The sequence below is a fragment of the Apodemus sylvaticus genome, chromosome 3 (assembly GCF_947179515.1).
Source record: "Apodemus sylvaticus chromosome 3, mApoSyl1.1, whole genome shotgun sequence".
NCBI classification, from domain to species: Eukaryota; Metazoa; Chordata; class Mammalia; order Rodentia; family Muridae; genus Apodemus; species Apodemus sylvaticus.
In genome coordinates this window covers 33633405-33657676 of record NC_067474.1, presented here as the reverse complement: position 1 = coordinate 33657676, position 24272 = coordinate 33633405, and the positions used below count along the sequence as shown (strand labels likewise).

At 42.1% G+C, this 24272-nt stretch overlaps 1 protein-coding gene across 1 annotated transcript in view; it reads left to right on the top strand.

Annotated features, from left to right (window-relative positions):
- Nkain3 (sodium/potassium transporting ATPase interacting 3) overlaps window positions 1-22122 on the top strand; it is a 377140-nt gene extending 355018 nt beyond the window's left edge. The window contains exon 6 of the mRNA XM_052175775.1: window positions 21694-22122. Within this exon, the coding sequence (XP_052031735.1) occupies window positions 21694-22122 (429 nt within the window). The remainder of the gene's footprint in view (window positions 1-21693) is intronic.
- The last annotated feature ends 2150 nt before the right edge of the window (window positions 22123-24272 follow it).

Below are 24272 nucleotides of genomic sequence, written 5' to 3'. Positions count from 1 at the left end.
TGGAATGTTCTCCCTGCAATGGATAATGACTCTATGATAGTCAGAAATAGCATGATTCCAGGAATTGGGAAAGTGTCTGGTAATTCTCAAAAAAATGATGATGCTGTGGCCTTCAGGGCAGCCCATAAGGCTGTGGGAAAGAACTCTGAGAACATGAGTTCAAGAATACATAAGTCAGTGTAATAGCTATTCTTTACAGAATATCTCAACTATGCAAAAAAAAAAGGGGGGGGGGAATTTAATACAATATGAACTGTATGGGGTGAACTGTATGGGGTGTTTAACAGACCTGAAAGAAGAGAGGCAGCCACACTAAATGAGTCGGTTTAACCAGAAAGATATTAAGGAAGAAGACATGATATCATGAAAGAGAAAGGAATGGTTTTTAAAAAAGGCTCAGATAGATTGCTAAATAATATTAGTGGTAAAATAATGGTCTCTTCTCCAGAAGCCATTAACAAAATTTGATCCAGATACTCTACTCCCTAAAGGAGGTAGTTATATGTGCTATCCAAATAGAGTTTGGGGACAAACAAATGTCTGAAAAAAGATGATGGCTCAATGATATTCCTACTTTCTTGGATTGCTTAATACTTTCTAATAATAAGCCTCAGAGTCAGTGAGATAAAAAAGGAAAAAAATCCAAAGATTGAAAGAACATATTGAGGTTAGGTAAGAATTACAGAAATGAACTTCAGTGCTGCTTGCATCAACATAAACAGGAGCTTATTAAATTGCAAAAAGAAAAGGTTATAAAAACTATTATACTTAAAGCTAACTTTCTCACATAAAAATAGCCTGTCTATTGAGACTTGACAACCACAATTTTATACATATATATATATGTATATGTATAAATTATGTACACATATATATATGTATATATATATATACTTCCTGTCTGGTTCATTTGCCTAGAAAGTGTTCTTTCAATCAGTTTCTGAAAATCAGGAAGCTATGGTCATAAAATGCTGATTCATGGAATATCACAAGATAAATATTAAACTGATACACAATTTCTAAGGAAGTAGCTTATGCAAATAAAAGCCTCAGCTTTGGTCTGCAAGAGAGAGCTATCTTAGGCAGAACCAGAGCTGTCAGTTTGCATACATCTCTAACTTCGAGTAATTCTTCTACCAAGCACATTTGCTTCCTCATCTCAGCTAAGGCTGATCCTCAGCAAAGCATCCCTTGACTAGACATTGAAAGTTTAATGTCTAGTTGGGCAAATGTCAATGATACTGTTTCCATACTTTATCAAGGGTATGGATTTAATTCACAAACTATGACATATTTTTTCACTCTTTCTTTTTTTTACCTATATCAAATTAACTTTATATCTCCCATTTCTTAGCTCCTACTCTTCAACCCTTCAATCTCATCATCTCTATATTAAATATGCCTCTAATGGATCTTCAAGTGTCCTAAAGTTTTCTTCTCCTCTTCTCCCCCTTGCCCTCTTTTCCTCCCCTTCCTCCTTCCCTGTCCTCCTTCTTCCCCTTACTTCCCCTCCTCCTCCCAGTCTGTCCTCCTCTCCTCTTCCCCACCTCTCTCTATCCTCCCCTTTCCTCTCATCTCCCCTTACTACCTCCCTTTATATCTCCTAAATTCTTAGACAGAAGGGAATCTTCCATATCAGACTTCTGAGGGTGGGAAGACAGGAATGTTTCCGCACATGTATTGCTAAAATAACAAATCTGAGCTTCATATGTCCAGCATGGAGACAGACACCTGTGACCAAAGGTGGGGCAGATAAATCAACATGAGTTCAAGGTCATCTGTGCGACACATCAAAGGATGGGGAAAGTCCCTATGAAACTAAAATGTGGAAACAAAAATAAGATCTAGGTGGAAGATCTTCAGGCCTGGACAGATCTCTCAAGGCCTGAAACAGCCTGAAGTATTACTTAAAGTATTTGCTTAAAATGTTGCCTATTACCTTAATGTTCCTCTTAATGCTCTTATCTCATGCTTCTTTACTTCAGTGTGGGTCATGAGCTGACTTTTGTCACACATCCTCCTCCTCCCTCATCCTTACATGACTCTATCTATAATTCTCATCACTTAAGTTGTCCTCTGACAGTCATGTATTTTAAAGTCAACCCCTAAAGCACCTTAACGAGAGATGGTTCTTCTGTGCAATGGTCAGGTCATAAGAGGTCAGAAACTGGTGAGTCACCCACACTTCAGTAGGTGTTCCACACCCATGCTCATATGCTCAGCCCTGGTAAAACCTGATGAATCACAAATCAACACCACTAACAACAAAAAGACCTGTAAGTGGGATGGAAACTTGGTAGGAGAAGAGGTGGTTGTAAAGATAATGAGGAGATAAGGTAAGGAAGAGGGATGGGTGTGCCTTGAATGTGTTGGTGAATACGTGTATGACATTGTCAAAGGATAGATTTATTTTAAAGAATCAGATCACATTGGGACTGTGCTATGAGAAATGAACTGAGTGGTGTGAGAGAGAGGAAGCAGATGTGGTGAGATGGAGGACAGGCCTGGCTCCAGAGTGCCTTCCAGGCCACGTAACTCTTCTCTGAGAGTAGGCCACTAGCTAAGACCTGAGCAATCAGCAGAGAAGATCACCTTAGCAGAAGCCTTTGGGTCTGAGAGAGGAACAAGTAAGAAGCTATATGGTGCAATCATAGGAGACGATGTCTTGGGAACCTAAAAGTGTCTTGTGAAGCCAAGGGTTATTCAGCAAAACCCACTAGCATGCCTTAATTTTTTTATTATTAAGTTTTAGGGTTACTATACAAAGTAATGGGTAACATTTTGGCATTATCATACATCTTTGCCCATTAAACTTGGTTCTAACTTGTCTTCTCCCATGCTCCATGCTCCATTCTTACTAATTTCACTTCTCTCAAATAGACAAAGCCTTTCATTGTCTATTTGATACATGCTGCATGTATCATACATAGCCCATCTCTCTTCCCTGGCCTCATGCATTATTCACTAGCAGGAATTACCAGCAGGTAAAATTAATCACCTGCAACGGTGCCTATTTGTTAAGAATGGAAAAAATAAAACTAGTAATGACCATAACTTGGAGGTATTTTGTGTTTATTTGTTGTTTGTTTGTTTGTTTGTTTGTTCTAAAGACAAGGCTTCCATCTGCCGCTCCTAGTGGCCTTAAACTTGAAATCTCCATGTTTCAGTCTCCCCAGAGCTTGAATGACAAGCCAGTACTAACACAACCTGCTGACTGTCCCTTTAAGAATCAGAATACTTGGCAACAAATATAGCATCTGCATTCTTCCTCTCACTAAAGCATAAATTTGGTTTTTTCCTCCCTGTACGTCATCCAGACTGTGGTACCAGTGCACAACAAAAGACACTCTTGGTCATCTCTCAGTGATGCGGACGAATTTGACATTCCTCAATATGGAAATTCAGTCACGAAAGACATGTCTGCCTCCAGATTCTGTCGAAGTGTCTTCATCAAGTTAGCGTTCACAGTGGATCACCCTTAAGGCAGCCCTCTCCTGTGAGAGGTGTGTTAAAGGTCTCTAACGAGGAGGCCAGCATTAGTTGTGCTTGACTCTGGCCTCGTCATTCTGTTGATGAGAAATAGAAGATGATGGCGCATCTCCAGTTAAGGCAATGCTTTTAGAACTCCAATTGAAGACATTATGTCCTGGGGAACAAAATTAAGGACAGTGTGTCCTGGGGAACAAAAACTGCTGGAAATGGTATTCTCATTTTGCAGTCCTGATTGCAAAGAGAACATAGAAAAGAGTGGTGTTGTGTCTCATGTCCCACACCGGCTCCTTTCGATCCTTTCTGTCCTTTGCTTTCCTTTTCTGTTTTCCTCTCATTTCTGTGCTTTCTGCATTATGTGGTCACCATTCTCAGTTAACCCATGTCATTCTAGTACCCAGCACCACTAACACTAATCCTTTACTCTGCATTTGACTCACTGACATCATTTACAAATAATCGACTTTAATCAGTCTAAAATTTTCTAATCTATACTAGAACCCCATCACCATCCCATTTGATTACAAAGATAGAAAATACAAGAAAAGCAGACGAAACAAACCCTGAGATCAGGAGAAGACTCCAAACTCTTAGTGTTTGCATACCCAGCCCACCCTTCAAACTTGCGTTCATTCTCTTCCCATGACTTACCATAGAGCAACCACGTGCTTCCAGCACACACACACACACACACACACACACACACACACACACACACACACACACCTTAGTTTGGTATCCAAGGTCTGGAAGCTTCAGATACCAAATTTGGTGCACTTAGAAGCATATTCTAGGGAAATCATTTGAAATGTAAATAAAAATATATCGAATAAAAAAAATAAAGCACTAGTTATGAAAAAAGAAGCATATTCTAGCAAGCAGAGTATCTATTTTAATTTTGAGTTCATGAGCTTAAGAAGTTTCAACAAGAATTATCTGACTCCCCGCACTGACTAAGCAATAACAACGTTTTCAGATAAATGTCTGTCCCCTGTTCTCCTCAAAAGTTTACTCCAAATGGGTACAGAGCGGGAGCTGGGTGGGTTAAAGCTAAGAAGACATACAGTAGCATAGAGCATGTGCCAACTCCTGCAAGGTGTGCTGTCATGCAAGCTGTCAGCAAAAGGAGAAAGGGATCTCACTCACATTGCCTGACTTCTGGGGACTGGTACTTGAATATGATCTGAAAACTGGCAGAGGCTAGCCTGATCTATGTGTGAAATGTTTTGGAGATGCAAGGTAGAAATGAGACTAGGGAACTAGTAAAGTCATGGTGAAGGGACTGGTGAATGACTGTGAGAGACTGGAGCAGCATAGGAACTGTCAAGAGAACATTCATTTCACAGGGCGTGCATGCATGCAACACAATCTCAGGCTGAAGATGGTTCTCAGTGGTGAGAGTACTCACCTGCCATGTGCCAGACCCTGGCTTCAATTCCCAATACCCCACAAAATGAGAAATAGATACAGCTATACACCTTAAATATATACAATGCTCATATGTCAGTTACCCATTAATAAACCTGATTTAAAGATCAGAGTAAATCTAACAGGAACCATAAGCCTCGCCCAAACCCAACACTGCAAAGACTCTGGGGAAACTTTCAAAACAAGTCCTTTTTACCTCCTTTCGCTGAATGGGAAACTTGAGCACCTCCAGTGTCCCACAGTGTAACAATCTTTCCCTTCCAAGGAGAATCCTTCTCCCCCGCCACCTTCCCAGCCCATTGGAGAACCCTTGAAGACACCTTCTGCTTGGTGTCATTTCCAAGTCTACCTGTGTTATATATAAACTCCAGCAGCACAAACCTACGTAGAACTTCTAGAAGCTGTCTTCTGGTTAGTTGCAAGACAGACCTATTCACTGAAAGAAATGATAATAAGCCATCTCTCCATTTCAATGGGGCAAAGGTGTTTCCAGAAATTGAGATCAAAATGGCATTTAAAAATTGCCAGACAGAAAAGGGGTAAGGCCAGGCAGAAGACCAACACTCAGATTCAGGGCTGAGGCAAATATATAGCTTCCGGTTGGATGTTGCAATGTATCAGTGGATAAGGATGGAGCAATAAACATGCAAAGTAATCTGGGGTTTAAGAAGGTGAAACATTGGGGTGGGTGATTTATGTGAGGCTCCCTTGAGGCTGTGTGGCGTCATGAGTAGTCAGATCCTGTGGCATTGGACCTACAGCCAAGGGAGTGTTACCATTTCAGATAAGACCCTGGGTAGAGGGGCTTATCACACACGCTCCTGGCTTCCACTCATTCTTACATTATCATGATAGTATATGTGATATATGGATATACTATAAATAAAAAGTGTTTGGCTGTAGCTTGTCCATTCTGAGCTTACAAAATAAATAGGAGCTTTCTTTACAAAAGGGACCGTGGGGCAGAGGAGGAGAAATGTTTGCAGAATAAGTTACTAAATCTTGGTTTATTTTTCACAATGAAAGAGCTCCCTTCTTAACCTTATAAAATTAAAATGAAAATAGCATCCAATGACCTACATTAATCTTCAGTGCTTTTTCTTTCTTTCTTTTTTTATATCAGACTTTCGGTTTTCCCTAATGGATTTATACTATTGCAGTAGAAATGTTGAAGATGAGACCCTGAGCCTAGTACATTTTTTTCGTCCGCCTGATGTTCAGAGTCACTGACCTCAGTTCTTACCTCCTGAATATTATAAGATGCTTTAAACACCTTCAGGTTACCAGGGTCTTGTCATTCATTTTATGAAAGAGTCCATCTGGAAGCTCTCTGTAGAATGGGGTCAAATTCTCCCCAGAGGTTAAGTGTAATGTGAATGTGCAAGGCAAAAGGTAAATGTAGTCAAAATTTCCTTTAAAGATATTGTAATTCAATAGCACAGTTCTCACTCATATTCAGCCCAGTCAGGAGTTTTGCTGGCACTGAGTGCACAGCACTTCCTTTATTTATGAGCCACTAGACATATGCAGACAGTGATATAGGGCAAAATAAAGTTCTTGTTTTCATGCAAATTACATTGCAGGTAAGGAGGCAGAGAATAATTACATGAACAAGTAAATAAAATTACGTTGGATAGTTTTATATACTGTGAAGACAAATGAAGCAGCAGACAGGAGCAACCCTGCCAAGAAAAGATGCTGCTTATTACCACAGTGTTCAGGAAAGGCCTGTCCAAAGCAGGCGACGAAGAAGCAGAAATGCGTGTTTGGGGGCTGAGCAGTGCTGGAGAAAGGTCAACGCTCAGGTATAGAGTTAGGAAGAATTCTCGGTGGGCAGAGGCCAGAGCCTAGGACCTCACAGGCCAGTATATAAATTAGATGTCATGCTGAAAGAGCTAGGAATCAGCTGCAGAATTCAGACTGTGGCAGCAGGAGAGAAGGATCCTTTGCTAATCAAAGACTAGTGAAGAAGGCAGAAATAAGCTTGGGGGAAGAGGCCGAGGTAATACTCTCTCCACTAAAAGATAAGGGTGGGTCCCCATCACAATGGTGACCACAGGGAAAGAGCTGACTGAATTCTCCACTCACCAGCTGGTCTAGCATACTTTCTGTTGCTCTGATAAAACACTGACCAAAACCAACTTAGGGTCTGAGCAGGTTTATTTGGCTTACAATTCATCCAGATCACAATTCATTTTTGAGGGTAGTCAGGGCAGGAGGAGAGACAGGGACCATGGGAGAAAGCTGCTTATTGGCTTGTTCTCAGACTCACATTCAGCCACAGTCCTATCTGTCATGAAATGTCAGATTTCGTGTCATAGCTCAGTCCTAATCTGTCATGAAATGACATCTCCCACAGTAGAGGGAGGAATCCTCCATCCTCCATCAATTAGTAAAATTGCTCCACAATGTCTCTGTATTCATTCCCATCTGCTACAGGAGGAAGCTTCTCTGATGAAGGCTGAGCTAGGCACTGATCTATGAATACAAGAGAATTCCATTAGGAGACCTTTCATTGCTATGTTCCTTTAGCAAGGTGGTTCTCAACCTCCCTAGAGCTGTGACTCCTTAATATAGTTCCTGATGGTATGGTGACTCTTAACTATAAAAAGCCTTTTCATTGCTACTTCATAACTGTAAGTTGCTACTGTTATGAATCATAATGTTAATGTCTGATATGCAGGATATCTAATATGCAACCCCTGTGAAAGGGTCAGGCGAAACCCACAGGTTGAGAGAACCATTGCTTTAGCAGAACAGTAGTATTTGGGTTTTCCCTGGGTCCCTGGCCTAGGTTCATATTCTTAGCCACCCAAGCAGTACTGGGTGTGGGTTCCAGCTCTTGGAGTGAGCCTTTACTCAAATCAGATAATGTTTGATTGCTCTAACAAGCTTTGTGCCACAGTTGGAACAGTGTGCCTTGCTGGCAGGTCCCTCCTGTAGAGTTGCAAACTGGCCTGTTTGTTTTCCTTTCTCCTTTGGTAGTGGACAAAGTAACCTTCAGAACCAGGAACTGAAAGTTTCAGTCCATCAAGGTGAAGACAGTAGGGAAGGACTAGCTCCATTTCTCTGCATTTGATAGGTTGTATAGGAGTTGTCTTCAGCAATAGGGCCTTACCATTAGTTTGTGGAGAACCACCAACAGCCTGAGTTGTATGGGGGTTCCAATAAGACACTTCAGCCAAGTACTCAATTGGTTGTAACAGAATCCTAGTACAGGAAGATGCCTTTGGTGTCAACAGAAGGCCATTTGGGACTTTATCTCCTGCATTATCTGACAACTTCATTGAGATCACCTTCATATATGTATGTATTTTAGGAAGCTTCTACTGTACAGGTTTCTACACCTGTAGAAATAGCCTATAGTTTTTGTTGTCCTTCCCCATATTCTTGTTCCCATTTCCTCCATCTCTGTTTAATCCTCTCATTCTAGTCTCTTACTTTGATCCTCCATAATTATCTAGTATATTTCCCAAAGCCCTTACTCTCTACATATCCTCTGTGCTTGTACAGATTGTAGCTCCCTTATGGTGACTTAAGAACACACATCTACATGCAAGCAAATGCATATCATATTTATCTTCCCTGTCTGAGTTACCTCTCTCTGTATTTTTTTCTAGTTCTATCCATTTACCTGTGAACTTAACTTTTCATCGCCTAAGTGATACTCAGTTGTACCTCATTTTCTTTATCCATTTTTCTGCTGAGGGACATCGAAGTTGTTTCTGATTTCTGAGTATTATTAATAGTGAAACAATGAACATGTTTGGGCAAATGTTCATGTAGTATAATAAAGCATCCTCTATGTATATTCCCAATAGTAGTGTAGCTGGATCTTGGAGAAGATTGATTGGAATCTTGCTGAGGAACAACCACACTGAGTTCTATAGTGGACATCCCATTTGCACCCTCATCGGCAATGGATGAGTCTTCTCCTTACTGCACATCCTTTCCAGCATGATCTGTCACTTATTTGATTGATCTTAGCCATTCTAATGGGTGTAAGATGAAATCTTAGTCATTTTAATGTGTATTTCAATATAACTAAAAATGTTAAACATTTTAAGGTCTTATCATACATTTGAGTTTCTTGTTTTGAGAATTCTCTATTTAGATCTGTACCTCATTTTTAAATTGGATTGTTTCCTTGATATCCAGTTGAGTTATTTATATATTTTGGATCTTAGCCCTCTATTCAGTGTAGGGTTGGTAATATTTTCTCCATTCTGTGGGTTACTGCTTTGTCACAATGATGTTGTCCTTTGCCATAAAAAAGATTTTTTAGCTTCATGAGCTCCCATTTATTAGTTATTGTTCTGTTCAAAAAGTCTCCTTCTGGGTCAATGGGTTCAAGACCATTCCCCACACTCTCTTGTATCAGACTCGGTGTATCTAGCCATATATTGAGGTCTTTGATTCATCTGGTATAGAGTTTTTATGTGGAGTGATAATACCGGTCTACCGAAATTATTATTTGATATTTCATTATTTTGCTATTAGAAGTGAATACATATTTGTTAACAACTCTCTATATAGCAATATCCTATATAATATCCAATATCTATATAACTCTCATATAACAATATCCTTTGTCTATTTTTTAATTGGAATTTTTTTCTGATTTTGCTTAGTCATTTGATGCCCTCATACATTTTCTGTATTCTCTCCCTACTATATGCATGGCATTCAGATACTTTTTTCCATTCTGTGTGGCTTCTTTTCTCTCCCCTCATTATTTTTCTGCCTCCCTTGTGGCTTCTCTGTGTGATGTAGTCTCTCATGCCTGCTTTCTCGTTGAGCTTACCCACATCCAGTTCAGGGTCAAGAAGCTTCCCTGTCATGTTTTCTTCAAAGAGTTTGAAAGTATTGAGTTCAAACTCTTATGTTTACTCTTTAACCTTTCTTGGGTTGACATTTCTACAGTATGAGGTGGGGACCCATTTTTTATTCTTCTGCATGTTGATATCCATTTTTGCTAATACCATACCTTGAAGCATTTAGCTAAACTCCTTTGTATGTTTTCAATGTCTTCATTCAAATTCGCTGACTCTAAATGCATGGACCTATTTGGTCTTGGAGAAGATGTAGAGAGAAAAAACTCATATTATTTGTGTAAATATGAGTTAAACATTGAGAAAAATATAAAGTTTCTTCAAAACTTAAAAATAAAATTTTATATAAGTCAGCAATCCTACATCTTGGAATTTATCCAAAAGAATTGAAACCAATGTCAAAATACTGGTGCTCATGTGCTGACCTCTCACTACAGCACAATTCAAGAGCCAACACATGGTATCAGCCCAAGTGTTGATCAGTATATGAATGAATATGCAAAATTGATGTATACAAAAAATGAGATTATATAGCATCATTTAAAAAAAATGCAATCCTATCATTTGTGCAGGATGTTATGCTAACTATAAAAAGCCAGGCACAGAAAAACAAACACATGGCTAGTCTCTAAAGTGGCATGTTGGACAAGGGTCTCTAGAAGAATGGAACTGATAGACCGTGTGCCTGTTATAAAAGCAGATTTACTAAAATGACTCACATCTAACTGCGAGGGATTTGGCAGTGGTTCTGCTGGGGAAGCTGAGAGCCCAGTAGTTACTCAGTCCACAAAGCTGAATGCTTCGGCTGTTCTAATCCAATACACAAGGCATGCAAGATTCCTGGAAACCTGCTGGGCTATGATGGAAAACTGCACAAGTTAAGAGTTTGATGCCAGCAAAAGACAGACATGCTCATAGCAAGAAGTGAAGGCAGGCAGGTAAGCACACAGCTTCTTCCTCAGACCTCTTTAACTGGGCCACCTGCCAGCTGGTACCATCCACTGTAGGAGGGAATCACCAGGAAATCAATCCTTCCTGGAAATGCCCTCACAGACCCACCTAGAGGCAGCTCTCTTAAGTGATTGCAGATAGTCAAGTGGCAATCAAGATTAATAAGATTTAAGTGAAGTACTTAAAAGGCCAAATTCACGTGAGCACAAAATATAATGAGAATTACTAGAAAAGGCAATATGAGAGCAGAAAATGCAGAAATTTGGTTTAATAGGTAGAAAATGGGTAGAAAGCTTCTCTCAGGAAGGAGGAATACATTTTTAAGATTTATCATATGGCTGAGTGACTATAGTTAACAGATAATTTGTATTTTTAAAAGCTAAAATAGTAAATATCAAATATCATACCAGATGCACAGGCAAATTAATGGTGTAATTAAATTGACTTAACTATACCATATTTTTTACATATATCAAAAAATCACATTGTATTTGTGACTATTGCTTATACCATTGCTGACCATAAAGACCATGTCAACTCATAAATGGACATAATTTAATCGGGGATGGCTTAGAGCCTCAGAGGTTTAGACCATTAGGATGGCAGCATACAGGCAGGCATGGTGCTGGAGATGGAGCTGAGAGTTCTATGTCTCCTATCTCTAGGCAGCAGGAAGAGAGAGCCACAAGATTATTATTATCATCACTGTCATTATTATTATCATTATTGTAGAGAGAATCTCTTGCCCTGTGTGGAAGCATCGCCTTTCAATAAAAACATTTGGGTGGCCTCCAACTTTGGGTGGGCAATAGGGAGGTGGCAGTACAGAGGGTGGAATTCTGGAAAAATAGTTAGGTGTGGGTGAATTGCCCCAGACACAGAAGAAGTCGGTCATATGAAACTGAAGACCAAGTAACAAGGCATGTGGCATGACTTGAAATAATATAAATGGATAATTAAGATATGAGCTAGTCAGGGATCAGGCCTGAGTATTTATTCATATATAATTAAATCTCAGAATCATTATTTCAGGGAATTATGGGCAGGTGGGAAAAAGGTCACAGTTACACATTATTATTTTATTATTATTTTGATTTTTAAGACAGGGTAACTCTGTAGCCCTGGCTGTCCTGGAACTCACTCTGTAGACCAGGCTGATCTCCAACTCAGAGATCCACTTGTCTCTGCCTCCTGAGTGCTGGGATTAAAGACGTGACTCACTGCTGCCTGGCAGTATACAGGATTTTTAAAAATTGGCGATGACATAGTAAGCATGATGATCTCAGTGATTCTGTACCTAGGATGGGATGGTGGTACAGGAAAATCATATGCTAGTGTGGCTCTCACACAGTGGGAAAGGAAAGGACCTGCCTCAGTAACTTGCTGTACATGGACGCGGAGAGAAGAGGCAGGAGACGCAGACTGAGTGCGCTGGCATAGGCAGTGATGCCGGAGCAACGGAAGCTTGCAGGCATCTGGTCCGTTTTCTGAGTCATCCGAGTACACAGAAGCAAGTGCATCATCTTACAGGATGGAGAAAGAAAGCGAGCTAGAGCGTTGGGAGGATGAGCGGAAAATAATTTACTAGGACAGTGAAACCCTAATAGGCGAGGATTGTGCCTCTAAGTTGTTCAGCCTCACGGAGCCCCACTTTTCCAGACGCCTCCTGCTTGCCCACTGCATGAAGACCTGATAAAATCACTGGTTGGCTTTCAGGCACTGTTATGCATGAGACACAAATCCGAGGTTGTTTCGTCATGACAGCTTTTCCATTTATCATTGCTAATTTCTGAGTTTGGGAAGTTAAATGCCCACATGAGATGAATGTCAACTCACACGTATAATCCATCACGTCAGAGGCCAAAACACAAACACAAGCTGCAGGGTGTCCTGGGCTACCTAGTGAGCTTGAGGCTAGCCTCTACTATAGGATGAAACCCTATCTCAAAGAACAAATTAATTAATATATGAATAAAAGAAGCAGCAAATGCTATCCTTCCCTTTTAATACAACTGCTCACTCGCGCTTCTAAGGGCCTATTTCTAGACACACTTTTTAAATTTTTGTGTGATTCTTTGCTCTCATCAAACTTACTCATACAGGTAAGTGGAATGTGCAACCATTTGTATTCCTAATGAGACAGACATTTGTTAATGAAACTGAAAAAAAAAGAGGGCTTAGGTGTACCTTAGAAATGGAGTTCCTGCATAGCAGTCATATGACCCTGTAATTCACACCCAGTGCCTGGAAAACAGATAAGTTGAATTTCCTAATAGTAGACAAACATTTTTTTCCATTTGTTTCACAATATTTCACAAGCAAGGAAGCCATAAAAGACCTTGTCTTTTAACTTCTTCCTCTTGAAAATGTTTTGCCTAATTTCTTTCCATTTTGTGAGGTTCAGTTGGTTTTCAAAAGTTTATATCCCAACATCTGAACAGCAATATCAAGGTACCAGGTCAGAACCCACCATTAAGAGGGAACCCCTGAGTTCTTGTGTTCATTTGAGTCTAAGAATCTCTCTCTGCTTGGGGCCCAAGGACAATTCCAAGGCTCATGCAGAGTGTATGGCGCTAAAAGCTGACCCTGTAGGACAGAGCAGTGGTACATTTCTCATTCTTCTTGGACATTTTTCATCCAAACGATTTCATTCCAAACTGAGGTCCCAATGGTATGCCTTGTGGTAGGCAGAGGGGCTACAGGACTGAACTTTCCACCCTTTCTCAGTAACCACCCTTTGGTTTTTACTGCAGTAAAAACCAAAGCAGAAATTAACATCCACAAAAATTCCATTATCCTTCAGACATCAAGATCAACAAAGAACCATTGTGTGGCTTGAAGCAGACCACAGCTACTGGGGACTCCTCATTTGCCAAGTAAAGTGCTAACAGTAATTATAGCAACATATGTTATAGGAGACCATGGTCATTGACTGTGGTGGTTGTTACCTGCTTTACCACATGTAACTCTTCTTGTACAGGGACTCTGCCCAACAGACAATTCCTTTCTCCATGTCTGCACTCCTGTGTGTGAGTACTCACTCCAGGTTAGCCATGGGAAAAAAATTAAGCTAACCAGATCTCAGTAGTAAATTAAAGCCCTGACTTTGGAATCTGTTGAAGATTTGGGATATGGACAAAGCTTCCACAAAATAACTCCCTGTCTCACAAATATCAGGTCATAGAAGACAACTGCTTAGGAACAGACTCCAATACAGCTTGGGACTATGAGTAAGATCCTAAACTCAATATTAGTTTCCCATCTGTCATAAAGTGAAATAGTGGAGAAAACTGTTTAAATAGGTCTGTTGATGCTGAAAATCATGCATCATTATGTAATAGCATGGGCATTGGAGTATTTAGAGGGAGAAGACCATTTATCAGCAATTTAACTTCAAGTGTTTTTCATTCAAATATATATATATATATATATATATATATATATATATATATATATATGTGTATATCCATATGGGGGTTGGCCATAGGAACACACCAAGCTCAGAGAAGATGAGAACAGAGAACAGTAATACAAGTGTATAAAATACTGACTCAAAGTTAGAGAACTCTATTTTGTGTGGTATTTCTAATTTCTCTATGAAATAAAATTATTTTAAAATTTAAAAATTAAATTCTTTATAAACAGTAAGGTAAATGACTTTTCTGTCATAATATCAAGAAATACTACAGGAGAAAAATTGATATAATCAATACCAGCTGCCAGGCTTTGGATTGTAAACACATTCAAATGACCCCATCCAGAAGCCTGGGAAGATGAGAGGTTTCTGGAGGCTCTAATTAGAAGGTGTGAGGCTTATGCTGAGACCTTGAGATATTCTCTTTGGCTCCTCATCAATTCTTTCTCTGAGATGTTCTTCAACAGCAGGGCACCTTTTGTGTCTTCCCGGGTACCTGGAGGCTCTATTGAATTTTACAGTCAGTTCTGCCTGGGAACCAAAGACAAAGAAAAAGCTTAACTGTAGTAATGGAACTCAAATCTCCTGGGCTTCTAAGCCTACCACTCAATAGCTGCTGGGAGTGACATACCCAGAAAACAACAGCATGCAACCCTGAGCCCCCATAACTTTAATTACACCATTTCAGTATGCAAATGACTCAGTGCCCCTAAATGGGCACATTAAATTCCTTATATTTAGGAAAGAGTCAGCACACATATATGTCTCTCTGTATGTGGAAATTCATAGGCATGTGGGAAAATGAGTTATATATTACAATAAAGGATATTCTATATTTATGTATAAACATGAATACAAGATAAAATTCCAGTCTGTCGGCATCAATGAAAATGGGTTTTTGAATTCGTAAATGGCTCAATAAAAGGAACAAGTATAAAAACCACAACAGGAATCAATAGAATGCTGGTAAGACAACTCCTACCCCTCTGTTCCGAATAAAAACTGCCATAAATGTCTAAAGAGATCACATTTTTATGGGCTCAAGGGAAGTAATTTAAAACTTTATGTTGAGTAAAGCAAATAAGTTCCTTTGGCAACTAGAACTCATAATAAAATATCAATTGTAGTCAAAGATGACTATGACATGATTTTCTAAATTGGGAAATGCAAAAGGTATGCATTGTCCTATCAAAAAGATCTGCCTGGTTTCTGGGTGTGGTGGCAGGTATGGATCCCAGGAGTACTCAGGGAACTGAAGTAGGAAGATAGAAAGTTTACTGTCAACCTGGACTACAGAAGAAGACTCAGACAGGCATGTAATTATATGCCTCTCTGTATGCCTGCATAGAAATAATTCATAAAAACTGAGTTTTTCTCAACTTAAAGTATAAGTTTATTGTATTTCCATTAAAATTCTTTCTACTGTAGGAGACAGGGAGAGGCTGCAGTTTGGTAAGTCCATTGCAAACCTGACCTCACCACATCGTGACAGTTTTTTTCACTCTTGCTCTGTTTTGTTCTGGTTTTAGGCTGTTAAATGGAATTGGGAGCTGATTTGTTTCATAATCACAATGCATTCTCTAGTACCAATAACACATTTTCTTCCCATCCTTAATTATACATAATGCTTCCAAAAGAATGAATTAGGTTATTATAAGTACTTACCAGATTCTATCAACTTTGATTTGTGCTAATTCTTATGCACATTCTTCTACTTTAATCACAATATACACAATAATACAGACTCTATCCATATACATGTATTTATATATATATAAATATAGTTTAAAATTTATATATATATATATATGTGCACATACGTATATTATATTTTTCCAGGTACCCAAACACCACAGGTATGATTGTTTCTGGTTGCCTACCATAACTAGATGTTGTTAACATTTTACCTAGGCTTATAGTGTTAGGATTCTATCTAAGCTCCACCCCACAGTTACCTGGCAACAGCCAGGTATGCCCCTCCCCACCATTAGAGTTGGCCCTGCCCACTATAGAAGGGGATGCTCAGTCCCTTCTCTCTCTCTCATTCTCTCACTCTCTTAGCTTCTTTCTTGCCCTCTTGGCCTCTCCTCCCTCCCCCCCTCTCACCATGTGGTCATGGCCAGCTTCTGCTTCTCTACTCTCTCTCTGCCTTTCTCTCTCTCTCCCTCTCTCTGCCTTTACAACCCCCTTAACTCCCCTGCCCATGCCCTAAATAAACTCTATTCTATGCTATTCCATCAAGTGTCTGATCCCTCAGGGGGAAGGGATGTCTTGTCATGGGCCTACTGAGTCACCCCCTTCCCCCACACTGCTATAGAACACATTCTCTCACCTCTTTCTCTTTTTATAATCACAACATTGGTGCCTTGTGACTCGGATCCAGATACTCTGCAGGTGTACATGCCCTCTCAGCCATAACCACACTTCCTAGAAATGGCCTGGTAAGCACCCCATCCCCCACTGGTCAGAGCAACATTTCCCTTGGTCCTAGGTATTTCTTGAGCTTGGAGCTATCCCTGTGTTGTCCTTGAGGATGGGAGACATTCAGTTTTTCACTGACCCTCATTTTAGACCTTTTTCCCTTGGGTGAAATTTCTCTCTCTTTCTCACAGCTGAGAATTCCAGGCAGGGCCTGGATACCCTCCATGTCTTGCCCTTGGGTCAATCTGTTATCTTTCCCCTCCTCTCTCTCTCTCTCTCTCTCTCTCTCTCTCTCTCTCTCTCTCTCTCTCTCTCTCTCTCTCTCTCTCTCTCTCATTTGTGGTCTGCTGGTCCAGCCACCTAAAAAGGAGGTCTGCCCCCTGGCTCTGTGATGCCAGGGACTCTGCCTCCCTCCTCCCCATACCACGTTTGCCTCCCCCACACAGGCAGCTTGTGCTCAGCTCCCTCAGCTTGCAGCACAGGGTGGTGCCCCATGGCCACAAACATCACTAGGATACAAAACAAGCTACTTACGTCCTTCCTATTCCCCGCCCACCAGCAGCTGCAACTTCCACTGCTGGTAGGAAGTTCCACCCACAGTGGTGCAGAGCCACAGTGCTGGCTGCTTGCTCCCACATGCAAGATGACTCCTCTGTCAGACAGGTTCACATATTCTACTACCGGAATCCCACAAACACACACCGGCCATAGTAATTGGTAAAGAGTTTCTCCTGTTGACGGAGGGACCCTTAAGCATAGACAAGGCCTGGCCAGCCTCTTTTGGGCTAAGGGTTGGCTTTCAATGCCCAGTCCCTATGACTGGCATCTGGCTGACCAACCTGTGAGGACATAGAGCCCTTAGATGGCCTCCCTTCTCGGAAGTATTATAAAATTCCTGAGCTCTTAGAGCTGCCGAAAATTCCTAGGCCAGGTTGGAAAGCTTTCTAACGTTTCTGGGAAACGTGGCTGGGCCCCTAGAAATTATTTGTGACAACCTGAATTTCTAGCTTGGCCGTAACCATGTTGCTGAAAGTCCTCCAGGATACTGGTACAGATTAATCAGTAACTTCCCTCCCACCCTATGGGTGTTAACTTGTCTTCGGCCATATATTTGAAGAGATCTCCACACATACTTCGAGCATTCTGGTAAATGAAAAAAGGCCCAAGCCTTACCTATCCGTTCTCCCACAACCCGACTTGTTCTCACAGCCTACATGCTCAATTTGTGTCACAGGCCTAAATCTGCCTGGACAAACTTCATTTTCTGTCACCACAATTTTATGCCACTACTGCCAGCTCTCTTCTAAGATTCTCATTCCTATCCTGTCTTGACTACTGCTATTCTATCCCGTGTTCAATCTTGTCAGAAGTTTGTTAATTATTAAATTTATGACAGACAGAACTCCTAAAAGCCTCTAACAGTTTCTCCCATGAGGTCTCAGAAGATGTGAACACTGCTGCAGGATGCTGCCTAGATTGTATGTGATATGATAATCACTGAAATACACAGTGGACAAGGCTGGATACCTTGAGTCAAATGACTTAGCTAAACAAAGGTGAGCCATTTCTCATGTTATGCATATCCATTCCACAGAGAAAAAGCCCTCCGTCTTCTGCACTTGAAAGACAGACTGACAGCCCAAGGTGCTGTGGAAGCTGAAGAGACCACAGAGAACTGCTGGATACTGGAATCTGTCATTTTTTAATATATAACTGCTAAATTATTGTTTATTCTTCAGACTTCTGACTACATTGATAGCTAGAGAGCTATCTCATTACATAAACTCTGTTTCAATTAAATGCTTCATATTTCCTCCTCTTGCTATGTCACTATCCTAACATTATCTGAGTTCCTATAAATTTGCCTAACTCTAATAATAAACATTCTACTATACGATCCAACTTTTTAATTTTGTTCCTTCTGCTCCATAGAAGGCTCATCTTTGTGGGGAGCGGGCACGGCGGCCAGTCTAAAATGGCGCCTGGGCTGGTTGCCAAGTCACATGACTCAGCAATGCTCCCCCACGTTCCCCTTTAAGAGTCATGTACGCGCTGGAGAAGTGTGCATGCGCCCTTTGACGTCATATTAGGCCACTCCCGGGCCATCGTCTCGATCCTATCACAAGCCTCCATGTGGCAGTCGCTGATTGGTGCAGGCTGGGATATATAACTGGGGCAATGGGCTAGGGGGCTTCCTGAAGTAACGTTCCTGAATAAACTGTGTTGAGAAGAGTCTCCCGTGTCGTCTCCCTTATTCGGCTGGACTGATTTGGTAGCGACACATCTTAAAGACTGTTCATGTGGTTAACTCCTGTTTTTATCTCATTATTAAACTTGTTAGCTACAGGAAACCTACCCAGATCTATCTCTCATGGACCAAATAGTTTCCATCCAGATAAGTACATCTGGCCAAAATTCCCACTTACTACCTATTCCAAAGGGTGGGGTTCCTCTGGGTTTCAATAGTACATCTTAAGAAATTTTTTTCTCCCAAATGTACTTAAACTTATTCCCTACCTATACTGACGTGTTCAACATCTTGTCAAGTCCAGGCCTTTGCTACATCCAGAACAGCTCCAGAGAAACAACACTCAGATGCTCCAATGTCCTCTCAGACACAGACAGCTTCTACTGGACCTGTTCTTCTTACCGGTCCTCAGATGGCTCCACAGACCCTGGACAGCAAGGAAGCAGCCAACTCTCCTAAGACTGGGCAGACATCCCCCATAACCATTCCTCTAGGTTCCCCAGAGACGTATCACCACCAATGTCAGCATGAAGCTGCCAGATATCACAACAACCCTATTCCTGCTTCGCCGTCACCTCTTTTTAATTTTTTCCTTTATAATTAAACCAAAAACGGGGCAATGTTAGGATTCTGTGTACTCTCCACCCCACAGTTACCTGGCAACAGCCAGGTATGCCCCTCCCCACATTACCTGGCAACAGCCAGTAGATCTGGCCCACTATAGAAGGGCTGCTCATCCCCTCCTCTCTCTTACTCTCTCACTCTCTTAGCTTCCTTCTTGCCCTCTTGGGCTCTCTTCCCTTCCCCCCTCTTGCCATGGCCGGCCTCTGCTTCTCTACTCTCTCTTTCTCTGCCTTTCTCTGCCTCTACTACCCCCTTAACTTCCCTCTCCACACCCTAAACAAACTGTATTCTATGCTATTCCATCCATCGTGTGTCTGATCCCTCAGGGAGAAGGGATGCCTTGGCATGGGCCTACTGAGTCACCCCCTTACCCCACACTGCCGTAGAACATAGTATCTCACCTCTTTCTCTTTTTATGATCACAACACTTAGGCCCACAGTTACCTGGTAACAGCCAGGTGTACCTGACTCACTGTAAAAGGGGATGCTCACCCCTCTACTCTCTCTTGCTCTCTCGTCTTCTCATTCTCCCTCTGTCCTCTCATCTTCCTCTCTCCCCATTTGCTTCCCCCTCCATGTGCTCATAGCCAGCCAGTGTCTCCTCCTCTCCCTCTTCCTCTCCCCCTCCCTGCCCCCCACCATCTGAACTCCCCTCCCCAAGCCCTGAACAAACTCTATTCTATAATATACCATCCTGTGGCTGGTCCTTCAGGGAGAAGGGATACCTTAGCATGGGTCCACGGAGGCACCCCCTTCCTCCATACCTGACCGCACATCTACCAAACATATTCCTTCTCTCCTTATCTTTTTATAAAACAAAACATTTGGTGCCATGACTAGAATTTAGAATCTCCACAGGTTCTCAGCCCTCCTGCAACCACATGGAGAGCCAACACTCACTACCCCAAACTGTTGTGCATTGCCCTAGTTCGGTTTGTATTTTGATGCTAATTCCACTTCTCCACTTCCACTTCCGCCTGGGATGAGGAGTAAACCGTACACTCAGGTGACTTGAGGTGAACCTTCCCCTAATGAATAAAGATTTCAGGGGACCAGTCACTGGGCAGGGAGTAGTGGGACTTCCAGGTCAGAGAGAGGAAGACGGCAGACAGGAGAGAGATACTTCCTTGTGGACAGGGAGTTGATGGAGGCCAAACTGTAGGTAGTGGAGGCCTCCAGTTCAGGTGGCAGTTCCATTGGGATCCACAGCTGGAGGATTTAACTTAGAGTGGCTTACGCATTAGGATGCTAGTTGTTGCACCCAGCAACTCTGTTGCCTTTTGATTCTAAACTAAGATTGAGTGGTGTTTTCCTTCACACCGTAAGCCCCATTTGTTCTGCTTGAGGATGGAGACATTCAGTCTTTTCACTGAGCCTGGTTCTAGGACACTTTTTCTTGGGTGAGATTTTCCTCTATCCTCTGAGATAATTCCTTTTTCACTGATGAGAAACCCCAGGTCTGGGTGAACCTCTCTGTCACTCAGGGCCAGAACTTGGCCCCCAGGTCTGGCCTAGCTATCAGTCTCTCTGGTTACTAATAGTATCCTGTGCTGGTAGGGGGATTAATAACCCTACTCTCACCCAACGGGTTGGTCTTCACTGCCTTGCCCCTACTTACTGGAATGTCCCAGTTTGATTCACAGTATGAAGCAAGCAATATCTCTACATGGCCACTAAACTGGCACTATAAAAGAACTCACTAGCAATCTGAAGCATGGGCTTCCCCTCTCCCCTCCCTCCTCCCCTCCCTCCTCCCCTCCCTCCTCCCCCCACCCTCACTCTCTCACCATTTGCTCTGCTCCTGAAAAGCAGGTCTGACCCCACTCCCTGCCAGGGGTTTTGTCTGCTGGGCTGTGGGTTTCCCTGGGATGTGCCCCTGTCCCTGTTTGTGTTCTCTCTCTCTCTCTCTCTCTCTCTCTCTCTCTCTCTCTCTCTCTCTCTCTCTCTCTCTCTCTCTCTCTCCTCCCGCGTGCTCTTCCACCATCCCTGGCCCCTTCTGCAGCAGCTACAAGAAAAACAGCTTTCACCCTTCTCCCTGTGCTTCCCATGCTGTCCGGGACTCTATTTACCGAGATGCTGTTTTCCTGCACTCAGGATCATCTTCCCCTCTACTTGTTCTCTCTCCATGCACACACGTGGGCGCGTGTGAGCCGCTCTCCCTCTCTCTGCCCGGGACTCATAAAGTGAACACGAATCCCGCTGCCTGCCATAGAAATAGTGTGTACATTGCTAGGAGAATGCTACTTCAGGTGCTTCTCGTTCCCCACCCCTGTGGACTCTGACAGGCAGCACTGGGCAGCATTGGCCCACAGCCGGAAGTCCTGGGTAGTGGCTTCCAGCTGCTAGGAGGAAGCCCCACCCCCCTGGTCAGAGCATGCACAGCGCAGCACAGCTGCCCACTGCAGCTGTCACCGCCTCTGTCTCAAAATGAAGCCAGCAACAGCCAGTCCCTCTCATGCTCCATCTGGCCTAGAATGACTCCTTGCAATCCGTGCTTTTCAGGTTGTGCACAAGTCCCACACCCCCGACCTGGGCGCATGCCTGGTGCTTCAACTGCACACGCCTGCGCTGTCTCTCAGTCCACCGACAGGCTCAGCTTGGAAACGGAACAGGTCAAAATTCCCCAGGTCCAACAGGGATTAGGCAATGAGCTTGCCAGCCTCCATGTGCTGTGGCCTCCACCCCAGACCCGTCCACAGCCAGAGCCGGTGTAGCTTGGCACTCCTTGCCCACCCGGCTCAGTTCATGTCTCAAGCCTGAACCAGCCTGCACACAATCATTTTTTGTCACCACTGTCTCACACCACCACTGCCAGGTCTCTTATTTCTTTACATTCTGGTCCTCCCCACCAACGCTAAGGCAAGTGTATACTATTACAAAATGTGTTTTTCTCTACTTACACAACCTGTCAAAAGTTACTTAATAATTAAGATATTTGTTCCTATTCTACCTTGGTAAGTCATAATTTTTGCTACTGCTACCACATAGTTATAATATTCTCTATTTACTATATACATTTTCAAACAAGTAATTTAAGAAACACAAGTTGTCCAACTCAGATATGACATATATATATATATATATATATATGTGTGTGTGTGTGTGTGTGTGTGTGTGTGTGGGTGTGGGTGTGTGTGTGTGTGTATCAAGCTTGTGGCAGACAAAGACTCTCAGAGCCTAACAGCTCACCCCACAGGTCTCAGAAGATAATGGACACAGCTACATGAGACTGCCCGGACTGTGGAATGATAGCCACTGAGAAACACTGTGGGCAGAACTGGATACCCTGAGAGTCAGGTGACTCATACTCTCTAAATCAAGGTCAATCAGTTCTTGTTTCACGCGTATCTATTCCACAGGTAAGAAAAATCTCCCCATCTTCTGGGCTTGAAAGCCAGACTATCTCCACCCAAGTTGCTATGGAGACCACAGGGACCTGGGAAGTGTTTGGACTATAGATGAACTGACATTTTTAATACACAACTCCCGGATTATAATTTATTCTTCCCCAGATTTCTGACCACATTGACAGCTTGAAAACTACATTGTAGCTTGAAAACAGACATAGCTCCGTATTCTAAGGCAATCCACCACTATATTTACTCACTAATAAGTTCACTAACTAGCGAAAACTGCCAGATTTTGTACAGACTGTGATGAATGATGCACAAGTTCAGATGTAAGTTTTCACAGATGTAACCTGTTACTTCCTTACCTAAACTCAGTTTCCAACAACTAAATGCTTCATATTTCCTCTTCTTGCTATGCCACTGTACTAACATTATTCAAGTTCTTATAAATTTGCCTAATCCTAATGAAACATTCCACTATACGATCCAACTGTATAATCACAAATTCAAATTTTAAATTTTCTTTGTCTTTTAACTAACCATTTGTGATTCTCGATATGTCTATTCAGTCCCTAGACTGAAGGGAAAAGCCTCTCTTGTTCCTCTTGCGAGCAAAAGGTTTGCTCATCTTACTGTTCATGCTGTTAACAATCTATTTCTTTTGAAAACTTATAAGCCATAGAAAACCTGCTCAGATCTACCTCTCACGGACAGAATAGATTCTATCCAGATAAGCACATCTGGTCATCAATAGCCTAAAGTCCCCACTTACTACCTATTCCAGAGGGTAGGATTCCTCTGCGCTTCAAATGTACATCTAAGAAAAAATTTCTTTCTCCCAAATATACTTAACTTTATTCTCTAGCTATTTTACATAGAGATAGATAGATAGATAGATAGATAGATAGATAGATAGATAGATAGATAGATACACACACAGTGTGCATGTCAAGTCCAGGTGCTTACTACAGTCCAGGACAGCTCTAGAGAAACAACCTCCAGATGCTCCAGTCTTCTCTCACAGATGCTTCTACTGGATCCGTTTCTTCTGATTTATCCACAGATGGTTCCACAGACCCTGGACAGCAAGGAAGCAGCCAACTCTCCTAAGACTGGACCAACATTCCCATACCCATTTTCCTAGGTTTCCTAGAGACACATCACCCCCAAATCAGCAGGAAGTAGCGAAAGATCATGACGACTCTATTCCTGCTCCACCATCACTTCTTTCTAATTTTTTCCCTTTTTTAATTAAACCAAAATGGGGCAATGTTAGCATTTTGTCTAGGCAGAATGCCTCACAGTTACCTGGCAACAGCCAGGTGTTCCTGACTCATTATAACAGAGGCTTCTGGACACCTCCACTCTCTTGCTCTCTTACCTTCCTGCTCTCCGTCTGTTCTCACATCCCCCTCTCTACCCATCCCCCCCTTCTCTCTCCACATGCTCATGACTGGCCTCTACTCCTTTCCTCTCTCTCTCTGTCTGTCTCTGTCTGTCTCTCTGTCTCTCTG